Source organism: Gastrolobium bilobum, unplaced genomic scaffold, assembly GCF_033153095.1.
Source record: "Gastrolobium bilobum isolate Gb01-03AN ecotype WA unplaced genomic scaffold, APGP_CSIRO_Gbil_v1 utg63927, whole genome shotgun sequence".
NCBI classification, from domain to species: domain Eukaryota; kingdom Viridiplantae; phylum Streptophyta; class Magnoliopsida; order Fabales; family Fabaceae; genus Gastrolobium; species Gastrolobium bilobum.
The window spans coordinates 49,631-62,299 of NW_026899251.1; the positions used below are offsets into that span (position 1 = coordinate 49,631).

The 12,669-nt window shown below is 33.6% G+C and overlaps 2 protein-coding genes and 1 non-coding gene across 4 annotated transcripts; 2 read left to right on the forward strand and 1 right to left on the reverse strand.

Annotated features, from left to right (window-relative positions):
- Window positions 1–1,181: 1,181 nt before the first annotated feature.
- Window positions 1,182–5,865, reverse strand: LOC133288758 (uncharacterized). Its single transcript, XM_061486568.1, has 9 exons — window positions 5,739–5,865; window positions 5,459–5,572; window positions 4,393–4,454; window positions 4,070–4,306; window positions 3,824–3,994; window positions 3,669–3,718; window positions 3,121–3,253; window positions 1,962–1,999; window positions 1,182–1,678 (listed from the first exon to the last, which is right to left on the reverse strand). Exons 1-9 carry the CDS (start codon window positions 5,776–5,778, stop codon window positions 1,582–1,584), a joined length of 942 nt encoding a protein of 313 aa, XP_061342552.1. The 5' UTR covers window positions 5,779–5,865; the 3' UTR covers window positions 1,182–1,581.
- Window positions 5,866–7,292: 1,427 nt separating this feature from the next.
- LOC133288762 (U1 small nuclear ribonucleoprotein C) lies at window positions 7,293–9,305 on the forward strand. Of its 2 annotated transcripts, XM_061486572.1 has the most exons (7): window positions 7,293–7,410; window positions 7,497–7,532; window positions 7,639–7,681; window positions 7,889–7,930; window positions 8,018–8,282; window positions 8,486–8,758; window positions 8,942–9,305. In XM_061486572.1, exons 2-6 carry the CDS (start codon window positions 7,525–7,527, stop codon window positions 8,743–8,745), a joined length of 618 nt encoding a protein of 205 aa, XP_061342556.1. In that variant the 5' UTR covers window positions 7,293–7,410; window positions 7,497–7,524; the 3' UTR covers window positions 8,746–8,758; window positions 8,942–9,305. The 2 variants fall into 2 exon arrangements, with proteins under 2 accessions (XP_061342556.1, XP_061342555.1); XM_061486571.1 differs by lacking the exon at window positions 7,293–7,410 and having other exon boundaries at window positions 7,417–7,532; window positions 8,942–9,304.
- A 798-nt stretch (window positions 9,306–10,103) lies between these two features.
- TRNAP-AGG (transfer RNA proline (anticodon AGG)) lies at window positions 10,104–10,175 on the forward strand. The gene has a single exon. It is a non-coding gene; the product is annotated as a tRNA-Pro (tRNA).
- Window positions 10,176–12,669: the final 2,494 nt, after the last annotated feature.

Below are 12,669 nucleotides of genomic sequence, written 5' to 3' on the forward strand. Positions count from 1 at the left end.
AGAGGAAGTTGGACACAACACTATATATATATATATATATATATATATATATATATATATATATATATATATTTTTGTCCTGGTAATTGAGAGGAAGTTGGACACAACACTATATATATATATATATATAGGGATAGGATCAACTTACACCAGTGTAAAAATAATAAATCTTACACTAAAGCTTAACTGTTGATTTCCGTGCATCTAACGGTTGAGATTTATTGGGAATTAAAAATTAATTAATGAGTGAGACCTAATAAATATTAACCGTTAGATGAAGAAAATCAATGGTTAAGATTTGGTGTAAGACTTCTTATTCTTAAACCGGTGTAAGATGATCCTGCCCCATATATATATATATATATATATATATATATATGGGGCAGGATATTCTTACACTGGTGTAAGAGTTAGAAGTCTTACACTCAATATTGACCATTGATCCACTTGTATTCAATGGCTCACATTACTTAAAAATTTGAGCCCTTAGATATAAATAGAATCAGTGGACAAGATTAAGAGTGTAACTTACACTGGTGTAAGATGATCCTAACCCTATATATATATATATATATATATATATATATATATATATATATATATATATATATATATATATATATATATATATATATATCTGTATCTGTGTGTGTGTTGTGTTGTGTGTGTGGAAGAAACCAAACAGTAATACGAGCATAATTTATTAGCCAGAGAAATTATTTGCCTTGGCCTGGTAGTTGAGAGGAAATTATAAGCGATACCATCATTATTCATCTCTACGGCCGAAACCAGACAACAGAAACTTCATCAAAATCAAATGAGTTCGTTGCACCCAAAATTCCAATCAACAACGCCTGTCAAATTATACCTACGAGTTTGTGTCTTGGCACAAATTTTCCGATAATATATTTGTGATAAGGAATTTGTTTCAAGTGATAAGGAATTAGAGAAAATAATATTGTTTCACTTAACGAGATATCTAAATTTCAAGTTCTGGAAATAGAGAAAATAATATTGAAAAAAGTTGCCTCCATACAATGAGTCCGAAAATGCTCAAACTGAATTAATTGGATAATCGATATACTGGGCAATTTAAATAGCTTGAATATAAAACAAGAACCGAAATGATAAGAAAGCACAACTTGAGATAAGGAAAATCATCTTCACATCAAAATCACTCAGTCCCTTCCATTTTGGGGGGTCACTATTATTTTTCTATTTATTCAATGATGATGATAATAATAATACAAAAACAATCAATGTCCTTTTGTTAATACAATGAGGGTAGTAAGACAGGGGTTGGAAGGACAACAATCATGTACCTCTAATTGGTCAGGACCACACTCCAGGAAAAGGGAAACACGGAGATAAAAACACATGACAACCACCTACTAGAGAGTCAAAAAATGTGATCTGGTTCAATGGGAATGCGCCTCAAATCACCAATGAAAATTACGAAAAATAACTATCTAAAAGAATTCCCCCAAATGGGACTTGTTTGCAAAAGTAGTAGTTCTTCAGCACCTCAAATATCATTATAGTATTAGTCTGTAGGGTGTAGGCTAATGGAGACTCCTGTTACTAGATTGCCTTCAATCCAGCAAGTTTCCTTAGCTCCTCACATAATATAAATGTAATTGTGGTTTGTGGTCCTAATCTTGCAAACATTGCAAAGCCCCTGAAAAAAGTCACCAATGAACAAACTAATATACAAATAAAATTGTGCCCGCTCCCACCCCAAAAGAAAACTAAGAGCAGGTTGAGTTTGTATGTGCTTCTGATTGTATCTCTTCTCCAAGCAGTGATAATAAAAGTAACTTTAGTGTATCATAAGGGCAGTAGTAGTGTTTGTGATAATTTTTAAGAAGTCTTACCAAAATCTCAGTGAATAATTATAGAAGTTTCGAGATGATGTAAAACAAACAATTTCCAAACAAGATTACTGACCAACATATACTCACCCTTTGTAAAGTGCCCTTGGACCCTCTGTAAGCAGGACCTGAAACCACACAGGATAAATGCATTAAATAACAAAGGGAATTCACAGTGAGTGCATGAATGAAAATATAGCATTTTATTTATAGTTGGACATATGAAAGTCATTTCAAAATTGTTATAAGCTAATAAACTGAATAATTTCATACTACTTTAATTCTTTAAACCCATTCAGCAAAAAGGGAGAGAGGGACTACTTAGGGCTTCTTTTTCTTTGATTTGTTGGTAAATAACTCTGACACTAAAAACGGGACGAGGTTGGAGTAATGGTAAAGTTGTTTCTTGGTGTTGAAAGGCCGGGTTCAAATCAAGGAAACAACCTCTTTGCAAAAACACAAGGGTGAGGCTGGGTACAATAATTTCCCTTATCCCTACCATCGCAAATATGGATTTCATGGGGAGTGGTTTTGGTTTTTTTAAATAACTCTTATGACAGTATCTTTCTTGAATAATGTTCTTTATTATAGACATAGAAAGGAGGCTAAGAAATTTCTTAACCAAAATACAATGCAATTGTTCATCTTGGACCTCTCAGTTGTTATTATATAAGCTGCCAGCACACACTGATTTTCACACAAACAAGAATCAGGGAAGCCAAGCCAGACCCAAAATGCATGAAAGTAGCATAGAACTTATACACAATACCAAGTAATCAATTAAAGTCAACCTTTCAAAGTAAGATAATTTCAATCAAACTAAGATTTTACAGGATTAAAATATGCCATCTTAAAAAATTCTTGTTCACAAGAGTTTATGATGGTAGCAAAATCATATTACAACTACAGTATAAATCTCAGAGGAACAAAATCAATAGAAGACTAACTACCCAAAAAAAATCAATAGAAGACTAAATATACCACGCCATATGAACGAATTAATTTAATGGTCAATTTAATATTTCCATACCCCAACTATTTTAGATGTATAAGTATGGCCTCCAATTACAGGAAAAGTCAGAAAACCTTGTTCCCCAAATCCCTTTAGTCCATTACACCTGGCACTTCCAAGTCAGGAAATGTTGTTTCACAGAATACTGAGGTATTAAGGTACCTCTTCAGGCCAAAATTGAGCTATGTCCTTTAAACCCTCCTACAGGTTTGAGAGATGAGAACACAACATTAATACCTGGTGTGCACAATGAAATCCGCTTTTATAGATTTTAGCACCCTTGGATTCTCGTTGCAACATGAGACGGGTTTTGACCATATCCACAGGTGCAGTTATGAGGGTGCTCACTATGCCTGCAACTGTGCTTGAGCTATATAAGGCACAAACTACAATTAGTTTTCAGTTAGGCCAGACAATGGAAAGTGATTTTGATTTCAAAACAATGACAAATTGTGAGGGAATAAGTTCAAATTAATCCAGAGTTGTATGGCGTTGTGTCAATCAAGAAAAAACATTATTTCAGTTCATCAGATGAACAAAACTGGTTAGACAACTTTTATAAGAAGATATGTACTGCACTTTCAATATATTTTACACGATAAAATCAATTCTAAACAAATAATTATTTAAATTTTAATTTATTTCTCAAGCTTCTTCGGTCTTCACCATTCTAAAGCTGCCCCATGTTTTTGGTCAATCTTGAGGCTTTAACCATATTCCATTTACTTAAATTCAGTTTGCATCGGGAAAAATGAAAATAAATAAAATTGGCTGGAGAGCCATACATCAGATGTAGATGAAACCCTTCTTTGAGAGATGTCCACTGGATTAAAATCTGCATAAGGAGAAAGCAAAACAAATGATTAAAATAAGCAATGATAGAGTTGACAGGAAAGACAAATAAACAGGGAGAAGAGGAACAGAAATACACTTTGTTGACCTGCTTGGTTTCATCATATGTAGCTAACTGGGATGCAGTTAAGGCAGCCGCTCTAGCCATAGCAGGGCCCACCCCCTTCCACAGAGCTTTGATTCCCTCTTCAGATACAGTCCTCTGAAGCTCAGAGATTGGTCCACTCTTTCTCATGTCTGGATTCATTTGCAAACGCACCTGATTGTGGGAATATGATATTGAAGGAAAAAAGAAAAAATATTCAAATTAGGAGAAAAACATATGATATCTCACCTTGAGAACTTCAATTGGATTGGTCAGTGCAGTCGAAATAGCACCAGCAAACATTCCAGAAGCAATTTTAACTAAAACATTGGAGGAGCCAAAAGCAATATCACAGGCATGCTTAGAGGGTTCATACAAGCCCAACCGTAGTCCTCCATAAACAACTGACCTTGTTAATGCAGGGGTTAAGCCCAGATATAAAGACTTTGGTCCTTCATTTTTCACCACACTTAAAAATAATTGTCCCTGAACAAATGCTTAATTGATAAAAGTTTTGTACTATAATGTGATAACTAAGGTCTAAAGAGGAAAGGTTGAACGCAGCAAACTACCATTCCACTCAAACGACCTTTCTGGCCAACAAGTTGCATTTGTAGCCTTACTTTCAATACATCTGCACAGCATGTAGAGACAAGTTATACAGATAATTTTTAAGTATTTGTTTTTTTGGTTTTTCCAAAACCTAAACATAACAGTTTCAAGTGCTCAATCTCAGGTAATCTTCACTAACATCTTTATTGTAGCTGTTTACTTCATTTGTAACTTCAAAATATTTCCAATATTGATGGCCAATCATGAAGTATGACTACCCAAAAGAATAGAATAAACACCTAATTTTGTCCTCAACATATATACTTGACATCACATTGTTCTTTCATGTATAAATATAACACTTATCCATTTTAGTTTTAGTTTATCAACATTACCTGTAAACATTGTCGTAACATAAGTTATTCTCTCCTTTAGTTCCTCTACAGTGACCTCACTTAAGAGGAAAAACTAAGGGGTTTCAAAGGTTAATGAGAAAATAAAGAGAGTGGATTCTAACAAAATGACAATTGGTTATGCATATGCATGTATTTTATCATAATATCAACCATTGATTCTCTGTCAATGGTTAAGATCCCTCCCTTTTTCACTAAAATGAACTCCTATCCAAATCTAACTTCTATATATAGTGCAACACTTTTTGTCAATGAATAGCATTGAATAAAATTCAATTCACTCTCAACCTATATCTGTATAGGATATTAATAGACGACATCAAATTGGTCATTGAAGGACAAAACTAATAGCATTAATTATCATTGAAGGACCATTTTGATGTCTAATGGCATGAACCTCTACATATCTTACGTATTATGGCTACCTAAACAAAATACAAAAAATAAAATAAAAAATGTTCTAAACTGATACACACCATTCTTTTTTTTTCTTTTTGTGCTCAAATAAATCAACGAATTCAATTAGCAACTATGCAAAGAAACAGGGTGAGTAATAAATAGGCATATAATATTCAATTAGCAACTATCCAAAATTTTGTGGCCCTTAAATAGAAAAACATGCAGTAGTAGAAACCAAAATCCAAGAAGATGGGAGGGGCAGAGAGAGAAGCACCTAGAGGGTGAGTAATTGCAGTTGCAACTGCCACAGAAAGTCCACTTGTAGCAAAGTGATTGAAAATAGTGGAATGGGACGCATCCCAATTCTGCTTCTCATTATTCCCGGGTCCTGAAGACATTTTCTTCTCAAATTTCACACTAAAAATTACAACTTGATGATTCAAAAGAAATCGCAGGACCACATTATTTTTTATTTTTATTTTCAAAGGAACGTTTTTGATTCAACTACGTTAAATTCCATGGAAATGGGTCAAAGAAAAAGAAGCAAACGTAACCTGAAAGTGCCGAATCATTGGAAGTAGAATTCCCAGCCATTCAAGCTCTGTCCTGGTTTTTGCTCCTTGGAGGGAAAAAAAAAACGTCAGCAGATCTCTGTTCTCTGATTTCCGAGTCAAAACTGAGGAAATAAAAAATGAGGTGGAGAAAAAACAGCTGCACCTTCGGATTCGGGGTAGAGAACTATAATAACTAAATAAATGAATGAATGGGAGAGAGAAAAATATTCAGATACTTTGAGTTTAAAAGTAATATTATCAATTATTTCTATGTTATTCGATTTTATTATATAAATTTACGAGTTTAATCTGACAATAAGTATTTGGTTATGATGCCATGTATAAATCTTCTTTAGATAAGTGTACTATACTACTGCAGTAAAAATAATCCTTAATTAATAAAAATGAAAGCTTGATTCTTTACTTGTATCAAATTATTATAAATTAGTTCACCAATTTTTTTTACTAGATTTTAGTCGCTAATTTTTTATTTATAAAATTAATCATATTCCAGAGTTTGACATGATTTTTTTTACAATAACAACTCACTTTAGTTAAATTTTATGTTTTTAAAAACTAATATACTGCAAGTATCTTCTTTAAACTGAAATAGACTTGGGAAAAATAATTTATCTTGAAAATTATCATAAGAAATGCAAGTTATTCACCTTTAAGAATAATTACGTGGTTAGGGTTTATTATATCTAATATTATTTTATGAGAAAAGTTATATTTACATTATATTTTTATTTATAATTTTTTATAATCATATCTTAATGGTTGATTTTTGTTAATAAATAGTTATTATTTATTATTAATTAATAATTAATTAATGAATTTAATTTATAAAAATAATAACCATTGATCAACAAAAATCAATAATTAAAATATAATTATAAAAAATTATAAATAAAAATGAGTTGTAACTATAATTTTTATACATTCACGTATCTTATTTTATGAACTGTTTTTTACCTTTGACTTTCCTTTTTCCTCTTTTTAATTTACATTAACTTCTCTTATTTTATCCAAATTTGTTTCACTATTTTCTTTGTAAGCTACACGGTAAAGTGATATTAATGTATCTTTTTGATAATGATAACTTAGTTGTATAAGTATTGGTAGAGTCATATTAGGCTAAGGTGGTCAGGCTAATTTTAAAAAAGTAGTCACATTTTAAATGTGACTATAGCCAATTTACAAGCTAATTTTTAAAAATTAATCATATTTTAGATGTGGTTAAATAACCATAATTAGCTTCGACATAGGCTAAATTTTCTTTGTCCTGATTGAGTTGCTACGTTGGTTCCGCCGTAGTGCAGAGTTGAACAAACGAGAACGAGGATATGTGTTTGATATTAAACCTTAATTTTGGACCCCATCCAAACAAAATTAAGAGTGTACTGTAGATACATACACGTGGTTTTTTTTTTTGTTTTTTTAAAAGCGATATTAATGTAACTTTTTAAATAAGATAAAAAAAAAAAAACTGATTTCACAAAAAGAGAAAAAATTACCACCAGGAAGAGCAATTAACCCAAGTAAATTAAATGGTTAGCTCTGATGCTGAGTCCAGAAAGTTCTGCACTTTGGGTGTAGCGTTCGTGTCATAATCAACTGTTTCTAGCTTTCACCCCTCATTTTATTTCTGATTCTGGACAACGAGCTCAAGGTATTATCATAATTCATTCTGTTTTCTAGGCTTTTACGGTTTTAACTTTCTACTTCGAAAGCTTTGATAATTCGCTCTGTTGCTAGGGTATTTTTTGGAGGAGCCATCAACACGATGCCTCGGTACAGTAACTTAGCTGTTAAAGGACTAACAATACCTTTATATTTCACATTTCAACGAAAATCGACGGCATTTAATTACATTTTTTTTATCGAATTTGCATTGCAGGTACTACTGTGACTACTGCGATACCTATTTGACCCACGATTCTGTAAGTTGTTTCTCTCGCCAATTGTTTCGTTTATAGTCATAGCCAGCAAGAAAGATTAAATTTTTCCAATGTTCTCCTTTTCTTGTAATAATATGCAAGTTCGAACTATATCTTAAATGTATCACTTATTATGGTGGATTCTCACGTTTAGTGTAATTTCATAACATATATATATATGTTGTTAACTTTGTTTGTGTCATATTGCAGCCATCTGTTAGAAAACAGCATAACGCGGGTTACAAACACAAGGTACTGTGAAATTTTCTCTCTAGTTAAATTAAGTGCTCTACAATCTGCATCATCTTCATGACGTGTGATACTTTTTCATGACTTCAGGCGAATGTGAGGTTGTATTATCAACAATTTGAAGAGCAACAAACCCAAAGTTTGATTGATCAAAGAATCAAAGAACATCTTGGTCAAGCTGCGGCATTTCAGCAGGTTGGTGTGGGTTATAATCATTTAGTGGTTCAGAGGCCAAACCTTCCTCCTGTATTGCCACCACCAAGATTGCCTATTCCTGGTACTCAAGTACCTGGAAGTCAACCACCAATGCCGGGTGTCAGACCTCTCTTGCCTAGACCGGTTCCTGGTGCACCAGGTGAATCTGTTCTCGCCGCACTCGTTTCGCGACTCATAAAACTTCCATTGAATTTTCTTTTTAATATATGATTTTAAAACATTAACCTTCTATATCGTGCCAAAAGTTGTAGAAAATTGGGTAGCCCAGTTCAAGCATTATGAATCGGTCCTTTTATTCCTGCTGCATATCTGATGTAAGTGGTTTTCAATTGGAGTTCACAGGATATGTTTCTGCACCAACCATGCCACCAATGGTTCCTCCACCTGGTGCTCCCCAGATACCAGGTCAACTAAATGCTATACCAAGGCCCCCTTCATTAGCTCCCCCACCAACAGTTCCTGGAAGCACTGCAGCACCAGCTTCCAATGGTGCTCCCTCTATGGTATCATTGGCAATGTATCAAGCTAATCCGTCCGCACCAGCATCTGGAGGTTATGATAATTACAATGCTAATGCTCAAGCACCTGATGGCAATCACTGACCTGGTCAAACTGGTATGTTATGTTATTTTGAATTTTACTCTAATCCAATACTTGTTTAATTAAATTCCGTTGCCTTATTCTTTGCTATTTTCAATCGGTAACTTAGGTGAAAGCATAGTATTTGCAGGGATTCAAGCATTCATTGGATTTAACTGATCAACATTCTTTTATATTTTATTTATTTCTGTTATGCAGTTCTCTGGGGCATCATTCTATCTCTGTCGGAGTCTTATGACTAGAACTATTTCTACTCTCCCTGCCAGCTGTAGTCAAATGAGGACTCTCACTTGCCATGTTTGGTCATATTATATATATAGCAATCATATACTTAGATTATTGGTACGTATCATGTCAAGCAGCTTCAATGCGGGAAAATAGTTCAATGAGTTACTTTTTTGGTCCTGGATGAAAGAGTCATATTGAAGTGCTTATTGCTTAGAAATTTCTGACATGGCTTGTTGATAGTTTTTATTCTGCAATAATATTTTTTAATCCAAGCTTTATCAGTGATACACTTAGTTGGCACTTCGAGTTTGGGACAGAATTCATATCCAGTGCAATTGTTTCAGAATCTGCTAAAAGAATTGCATGCAGAATCACTCAATTTTGTTTTCCTGAAGTGTATCAGATGTCATGCTGCAAAATAAAAATAAAAATCTTGGAGCATCAATTGTAGTTCCTTTGTCCACTTGAAGAAGCATAGGATGATATCCTTCAAAAGTTAGTTAATTCATGAAATACGCTAGAAACAATTACTTCATGGTAAGTCAAATAATAACGATTCATGGAGATACATGATTTGAATTACAATAATTATATATAAACAAAAATTACTTATATTCCGTTGAGATTTTCTACCCGGGTTTGAAGGGAACTTGGGGCGCCATGGTGTTCTGGGAGAGCTCGGTTTCCTGAAATTGCCTGTATCCATCTAACATCTTCATTTGCATGACACTAGCTCCTAATTAGCCAAGCCAACATTCTCATCAGGATAAGGTTTAATTAATCAATGATTTCATATTCAATCCCCAGAAACAGAACTTGCCCGTTATATTTGCTTCTTACGTGCGTATTTCTGTAAGACGAGTATGTTGCATGTGGTCTTCCACATTAAACTAAAGAATGGTTATTTTAATTAAAATTATTATTTTTTGTTTAAAATTTAATTTAAAAAAAATCTCTCATTTTCTTATTCATGATTTTTATTGTGTATCTCTTTTTCTTACTTGAAAGGACAGAATTTCATATTATTTAAAAAAAAAAACACTGATTTTTATGTTTAATTAATGTATTTGTTTTGCTCTTCGCAATTCAAAACTAAGAGTTTTATTAAAATGAGACAACAAAAACTTCAAACGGGCATTTGGTCTAGTGGTATGATTCTCGCTTAGGGTGCGAGAGGTCCCGAGTTCAATTCTCGGAATGCCCCGTTTTTGTTCTTTTAGAGTGAGCCAATACATGACAAATAAGATGTTGTCACGTGCATTTTTATACTCCTGTTATGCTCTAACGATCTCAACTGCAACTTACAGTCTTACTCCAACGGGGGAATATTGGCTAACAAAATTTAATCATATTATAACTTCATACCCGTTAACGAAATTTCTCCGTATGATGATTAAAAAAATAAGTATTGCAAGTTGTACTTTACTTTCCACTTCAATTGCAAGTAAAGCTCTCTAATCAATTTTCTCTTACTGAAATACTTTGATAAAGAAAATGGCTTTAGAATTTTATATTGTTTTTTTATCTGAACCGAGAGGTATAAGCTCGAAGTCACTAAAGTCATGTATTATAATGAAAGTGATTTTCGCGAGAACAAAGTTGATTTTGCACTTATACTTGATTTGCTGTCTAGACCATCTTTGTTATTTAGGTCATTAATACACATTTCATATGGTGGATGATAAATCCATGATTTGTGACTTTGAACATGTGATTTGATGTGAAAATAGGAATAAAAAGAATATCTTTGTTAATAAAAACCCCAAATATTGCATAAAAATAAAATATTCTGATTTTAAGTGATAATGAGTTGTTTTTGTATCTTACAGGCCCAATTACTCATTTTATCCAAGTAAAGCAAAAAGAATGAAAAAGACAAGAAACAAAGAAGCTGTGGGCTGAAGTTTTACCAGTCCAAGTCAGTGAAGTGACAAAAGAAGAGAAACTAATGAAGGAAGAATGGGCCGGATGAAACAAAGCTGATGCAAAAGCCCAACTTGAAGAAAGAAGAAAGCAAAGTGAGAGAAGCCCAAGTCAGAAAAAGGGAGAAGGAAAGAAGAGAGTTGGGCCAGAGGCAACTAAATCAGCGGCCCAAAAGAAGAAAAGAAGAAAAGAAGGGAAGAAAAGAAACTAAAGAGATAAATCAGAATCGTGAGAAAGAGAAAAAATAAACCCTAGCACAGACCCACCATCAACTAAATCCATCTCAAGCCCTCACCATCCATCACGGTTTCTTCTTGGAATCGAGCAAATAAACCGAAACACCATCTGCTTTTTAAACCCTAGACAAGAACCCTAGCCTTCCATCACGGTTCAGTTTTTGAATCGGATCAACCCACACAAACCCTACCCGATTCGGTTGATGACACAGAAAAATCCAAACAAGTGATGAGCTGGAAGTCGTTAGTGGCTGGAGCTGCCTTTGTGGTGCGTTGCTGAATCGTGCAAGGGACACCCACAATCGATTAGAGCAAGGAGCGTACGTTTGGAGGAGGTGATTTGGGAGTCAGCTATAAAGAAAGGAAAAAAGGCATTTGTAGGACATTCCATTCTCTCCCTACCTCTTTTCTCTTCGCTGATTTTTATTCTGCTCTTTGGAGAATATTTTTAGGTTTTCTGTTTTTCATTCCTTAGCACTTTCTGTTTGTAATCTTTGATGAGCACTGTTCCAGGGCTATCGGCTGTTGATAGCTCCTGAGTTTTAGTTTTCGTACATTTTAAAGTTCCTGTTTTTATCATGTTCTCTTGTTGTATGTTAGCTCATCAACCTGTGGTGATGAGCTAATTTTTCTGAGAGTTGGGTTGAAAAAAGTACCCGGAACTCACTGTTATTAGATGATGTTTTAATGTTTACATGGTTGTTTTTCAGCTTGTTTACTGTGCATGTTTATTGCAGAGTTTGTTATGTGATGATCACACATAGTCAGCTCTTAGTGGTGTGAGATTATTGGGAAATAACTCACACTAGACCCCACTGTGAGCACATGGAAAGTTGAGAGAAAAATCTCTCTCAATGGGTATGGCTTCAGGGATGAAGTTACCCCATGTAACTTGTGAAAATGGTTCTTCAAGATCCTATGACAACAATGACATAGGGATATGCCACTGTTGTCAGTGGAAGAAAATTGTTGTTGGGAAACAACAATTACTTTAATATTTTCGTTAAGCTGGAAGCAATTTTTGTTTTCTATTAAAATATCCTAATGAGATTTGAGTGAAGGGGAAACTGACACCCAACTCACTTCCAAACTCTGTTTTAAAACCAATTTTTGTCACTTGTTATTTTTATCCAAATTTGAAATTATTTTTCTGTTTTAAAATTTAAAAGAAAATCATTAAAAAAAATTAGTTTGCAAGTCTTTCAAGTAAGTAATTTTTTTTAGGCAGTAGTTAAAGACCTGTCACCAACTAAATCATTGTTTTAAAAAGAGAAAATCTCCACAAAAATATTTTCAGTTCATTAGTTGAGAATAGTAGTAGCATTTAATTTTATTTGTTTTTATTTTTAGTTCTTTTAGCAATTACCTTTTATTTCAAGTTAAAACGCAAAGATCCTTGTAGGAACGATAACTGGGACTCACAAAAGCCCTATATTACTTGTTGTCGCGTATACTTGCGCGCATTACTTGCATAGCTGTTAGCATGGTTTAAGAAGATACGTGAGAAAGTAACACATTTCATGTGTGACAGGAAGCGGC